The sequence below is a fragment of the Chelmon rostratus genome, chromosome 10, assembly GCF_017976325.1.
Source record: "Chelmon rostratus isolate fCheRos1 chromosome 10, fCheRos1.pri, whole genome shotgun sequence".
Taxonomy (NCBI): Eukaryota; Metazoa; Chordata; class Actinopteri; order Chaetodontiformes; family Chaetodontidae; genus Chelmon; species Chelmon rostratus.
Window position 1 is genome coordinate 25,660,665 of NC_055667.1, and position 5,755 is coordinate 25,666,419.

The 5,755-nt window shown below is 43.4% G+C and overlaps 1 protein-coding gene across 6 annotated transcripts in view; it reads left to right on the top strand.

Moving 5' to 3' along the window:
- The window catches only part of sulf2b (sulfatase 2b), a 66,934-nt gene extending 62,945 nt beyond the window's left edge, over window positions 1-3,989 (top strand). For all 6 annotated transcript variants that reach the window (XM_041944886.1, XM_041944890.1, XM_041944889.1 and 3 more), the window contains one exon: window positions 596-3,989. In XM_041944886.1, coding sequence (XP_041800820.1) covers window positions 596-626 — 31 coding nt within the window. In that variant the 3' untranslated portion in view covers window positions 627-3,989. The remainder of the gene's footprint in view (window positions 1-595) is intronic.
- Window positions 3,990-5,755: the final 1,766 nt, after the last annotated feature.

The window sequence follows — 5,755 nt, forward strand, 5'->3', positions numbered from 1 at the left end:
AATCCTTTTCCACATTGATTAAGTTGTTTTTTTTTCCTTTTTAGTAACTAAATCAATTCATTAAATCTTTCAAACATCAGTGTTCGCTTCTGCAACTTCTCAGCAAAGAAGCAAAAACCCCAAACAAAGTCAGCGTCTCCTCAGTTTCAGGTCAGCAGAAACCTGAGAGCACGCACAAGGTCCTTCATCTGGTCTGCAGCTCTGAACACATCCAGAACTGACACCACGTTTATCCAGAGAGCAGCTAAATGTCCAGGAGTCAACAGCGAATATTAATACTGTTTATGAGCAAAATATCTGGAAACTGCTGGCATTCCCACCAGCCTCAGCTGTGTGTGTGCTAATCAGCAAATGTTAGCATGCTAACACAACAAACATGCTAAGCATATTAGCATTGTCATTGTGAAGCAGTGTTAGCATGCTAGTGTTCTTCCTGCTCAGCTCGAGTTCACAGCTTGTTTCTGCTGCCGCCTGCACGTGCCTTCGTTTTCTGTCAGCTGACTCACACACACACACACACACGCACACACGCACACACATACAGACACACGTTACTGAGCTAAAACCTGACATAAGTTTCTGTGTGTCGATCCAGAGGTCCGATCTGGGACGGCTGGAAGGGCTGAGCCTCCTGATTGGTGGGAGCAGGCTCCTGACCCCACCCACAGCAGCCTGAAGGAGCAGGGCGTGGTCGTTGAGAAGGCAGCGCCAGTCGACGACCACGCCCCTGTTTCACCGGACAGCCAATCAGCTTCTGCCATCTCTGTGACATCCTTTGGCCCTCCCACCCTGCTGCTCAGGGAGACGCTGGGACGAAACACTCAACGCACCTCTTCATCAGATGCTCCTCCCTCCTCCTCCTCAGCTCCTCGCTTCTGGTCTGAGGAGGGCAGCTCTGGATGGAGGAGCCAGGGGGAGGAGGATGAGGAGGGGGATGGTGATGAAGAGGAGGAGGAGGAGGAGGAGATTGTTGTGACATCGACAGTTAAATATCAGTAGCTTAGTTTTTCGCCCTGAGTTTTACCTTCCAGGTGGTGTTTCTGCCCACAGCTCATTCTGAATGACACCAAAACGCGATCTGATGACCTCACTGTCGAAACTGTCTTCTCATCATGTCCGTTCTGTCTGATTTGATTCTTTAGAGTCAAGAAATTAAAAAAAATCTATTTCAGAGACCTTGAACTTTATTCTTTATTGTTTCAAGATACAACCACTGATTCCTGGAAAGTCCTTGAAACATCATTTTAGACAGAAAGGCCTGCGATGACGCCTGCTCCTCCTCGTCTTTTACGCTCTTAAACTGAACATACGTCGTATTTAGACGTTTACGATTCATCACAGTAAGTTAGCTTTTTCCTGTCTCTGTGTGGAGTTAAAAAATCTTGTTCTTGAGCTCCGCCCACTAAAGGCTAACTCAACCAATGACATTTGCTTCTGTTTCCAGAAACATTTCTGTTTCTGCTTTTTTGTCTGAAAGGCTGAAAATCGATCAGTCCTCCGTTTGTCTGACTGAATGAGTTTTACTCATTCTGCTGAACAGTCCCGTTTATAGAAGAAGAGCTCCTCCTCTCCTCTGCGTCCTCCTCCTCCTCCTCCTCTTCAGGTGACCTCCCGGCGGCCATATTTGTTTTACATGTTCATATTTAGTCTCTCTAACAGTCTGTAAAGACATTAAAGGACCTGTTCTCTCTGTTGTTGTTCTTACTAAACTCAGACGGAGACGGAAGCAGACAGACTTCCATGTCGAACACTGTGACATCACCGCTGATGTAAATGTGATGTCATTTCTTTTTTTAAAATTTCTTCCACTAACTTGAGCGTTGGTCACCATGGTGACCGACGGCTTTACTGACGACAGAGCTACAGTTGTACTAACCTGGCGACTGACTTCAGTACCCACGATGCAACACGGCAGCCCTGAGGAGAATGACGACGAGAACATTCTGGAGTAAAAATCAAAAGATGCCAGACTGCAGGATCTTGAAATGAGCCAATGAGAAGAGGAGCAGGCGGTGATGTCATTGCATCCAGATGTTTTTGGAGAATAACGGTTTCAACTTAAAGCTTCAGTCTGGAAATCCAGCTCTGAGCAGAGCTCTGGTGTTGTGTCACCACTTTTTGTGTTTTTTTTACTCATGTTAACCATCAACCATCACCGTCCAATCGCCCTCTTCCTGCACATACGTTCACTCGCCCTTCAGTTCAGTTGTTTCCTCCTCTCAGCTGATTTTGTTTACTTTCAAGTTGTTCTGTGGCATCCATGTTGTCCGTCACCCAAATCCAGCTGGTCAGAAACGAGTTCAGAATTACATGTAACTTATGAAATGTAAGATATAACTGTAGAGAAACACGACTGCATTCACACAAGAAGCGAAAGGTTGCACACGCCTGGTGTTCCGGAGATTTCTGCCGACTTCATTTGATAGAACGCTGAATCTGTTTGGATGTGATTTGACGTTTATGAGCGACAAATGTTTCAACTCATGAATATTAAGACATCAGATGTGCGTCAGCGTTAAAATCGCCTCTCAGATGCTCTAAATCAAACATCCCACCGCATGCAGCAGTGAACGGGTTCTGTTAGCATAGCATGGGAGCTAAAGCAGCTGCACCGATTAGCCAGTGTATCGACCAATGAGGTGACAGCACCGTTCCCTGGTGCCAGATCCCTGGGGGACTTTAAATGTTCATATTTGGTCAGTTGTGTCCTCAAATGACCTAATTAGTTCTCTCAGATTCATTGTTCCTGCCTTTGAATTGTTAAACCCCTCATTGGAGTGATGGAGATTATTGGCTTCAAGCTCCGATTCGTCCTGTTTTCTGCAATAATATGAATGTCTCGATGATCCAAACTGTCATACATCCTCCTCATCAGCAGGTCCAGTCAAGGTACCCGAATTTAACGAACCAGATCAGATCTACAATTGGAGAAACAGCAGAGTCGGTTCCCTCCGTCAGTGAGGGTCAGTGTGGTGTTACTGTGCTTCACCAGCTTCCATGAAGAGCTCCTGTGTTGATGGAACATCAGCATCATCAAGGTTTTTACTGCTGAACAACCCCAAGAAATACGCTCAAGACACGTCAGCGATCCATTCGGCTCAGTCCGAAACCTGAATCAAACTTTATTTAAGTGACAGTGCGGAGGGAACAAATGCAGGTGAGAGCTCATGATGACAGGGTGATGTCATCAGCAGGTTTCAGGCAGTGTTTTAATGTTTTAATGGGCAGAAAAATTAGTGATTTTAGGAACTAATTCCTCAGACGTTTCCTCTCCGACTCCTGCTGGACTTCATCAGGTGCAGGAACTCGTGAACGTGTGTTTAACACATCTGGACTGTTGATCTGCAGCTGTTTCCTCTTCCATGTTTGAAACCGCCGCCACAGACTGAGCGAAGGCCTCAGTTTGACGCTGACTGACACCAGAGCTGAACGTTTATCATGTTGTCCTGTTAAACCTCGTTGTGGATCTAAAGGGGAAACGCTGAGCGATGAAACGTTCGTCACAGATAGTTTGATTCGAACAGTGTCAACGTGTTTCGGGGTGATTTCTTCCTTCCTGTGTGAGTGCAGCCAACAGTCTGCTGTCTGTAGAGTTTTTTAACCCCGAGTGTATTTGCTCTGCGGTGCTATTTGCTGTCTAACAACTATCTAGGAAAAAGCTCCTGGTCGTGTTTGAATGTATTTGTAAACGTTTAGGTGTGTTTTCTAAAGACGAGCACTAGAATCAGACCGTTCTGGACCAGCTGAGACCTGGTTCTGAGCTGGATGGACTCACACACACACACACACACACACACACACTGAAGGACAAACTGCTGAGCACTTTTATTCGAGGATGGAGGGACGAATGGACCAATGGAGGGTTCATGTTGATGATGTAAACCTGCCATGTGCAGCCAGTTAATACTGATCTAACACACCTGTACAGTCACCTGTGGATACAGTGATTGGTTTTAGTTTGTGAATAAAGTGTCGAATGCCAAAATGTACCTTTGTTCTCTTCAACGTGTGTTTGTGTTTAAATCTGCAGGAACTCCAGATTCTTTTCATTACATTGTTTGGTCTTTAAATGCTTTAATGTTCAATATATTTGGTTTACTATCATAAAAAACAAAGAAAATATTCACACTTAAGATGCTGCAGGTTTTGCTGTTTTACTTAAATAATTAGTAAAATCATCAAACTGATTAATTTTCTGATTGATCAACAGTTTCAGCACTACAACAGTTTAATGAAACGTTGCTGTGAACCGATGATGGTCTGTCCAGCTGTTGATCAGGTTGTTGTGAGATTCACTGCAGAAATTCATCATTATTTTCTCGCTGGCGGCTGTTTCAGCCTGTTTGACAACAACAACAATCAGATCTTTGTAGGTTTGGGATTTCATTTTCCGTTCATGGATTGCTGAACTCCCAAATACATATAAAAAATAATTAAAATTATATTAATACTCAAAAATGCCAACAAGCACAGACGAGCAGCAGTGTGGGTTATTCAGGAATAACAGCTTTTAAATCGGCATATTTAGATAAATGCAATGATAAAGTATAATGGATGGACTAAGCCTTTCTAATGTAAGATGCTAACATTAGCAGCTAGCATTAGCTACATTAATTCATCAGTAATCATAATCCAGTAATGCATTATTCTGAAATGAGCCATATTGAGTACTTTTACTTTTGGTGCTGATACTTTTGTAACTGAAGTACTGTTTTAAATGCTTTACTTTTACTTGTAACTTGTAACTTGCTGCTTCTGCTTTAGCATCAGTGTGCTTCTTCCATCGCTGCTGTCACTGACTCTCAGATGAATCATCAGGATGGACTTTGTTCTGATCAGCATGCTAATATTTTGGCTGTAATGAGCTCTGCAGCCTCTAGGGGACAGTAGACCTCAGACTGTGCAGTCGAGATGTGACACAGCTCCTATTTCTTTATTTGTGTGTGTGTGTGTGTGTGTGTGTGTGTGTGTGTGTGTGTGTGTGTGTGTGTGTGTGTGTGATCATTGTCAGTGTTGTTTTTGGAGAAGTTTGTGGTTTGTGTCTTGCAGGTGTTTCATGGTGCCGGACAGGAAGTTAAAGTCGCAAACTTTGTCAAACACCAACAGGTATTTATTTTTCACATTTTACTACACTGAAGATTCCAGTCAAAAATATTGACTACAGTGAAACCCACACATCAACAGTCAAACACAGAGTCTGAATTACAGCCACTGGGTTTATTATGACTCTTACGTTTCTAATTATGGTTGAGCATGATCCCATTTAAGCAGAACTGAAGGATTTCTCACCACTAGGGGGCAAAAAACAGTCAAATTCAGCCCTGGTGTGTCATTAGCTTAGACAGCAGCTAACATGTTAGCAAACAGCTGCCTCTGTACACATCCAGCAGACACAGAACAACACGATCATCCCGTTGGAGTCGTGTTGGTTTTTATATGGAGGGCTGGTGAGAGCCTGATGGACTCAAACATACAGTAAATGTGGTGTGAAACCAAAAGCTACGAGCTAAAGAAGCTAAAGAACAACGTAGCTGCAGAGTTAGCGACTATTCTCAGTGTGTTCTACACTGTGAGAGACACGTCAACATCACGCAGCCATTTAAGCTAATGTTAATATCACAAGCATCACTTAATGCAAGATTAATATAAAGCACGGTACTAAAAACATATAGAAGTACAGCCGCTATCAGTGACACTGTGTTGCTGTAATAAATTACTCATTGTCCCATAATCTGTAGTTTATTTTGTCCTCAAA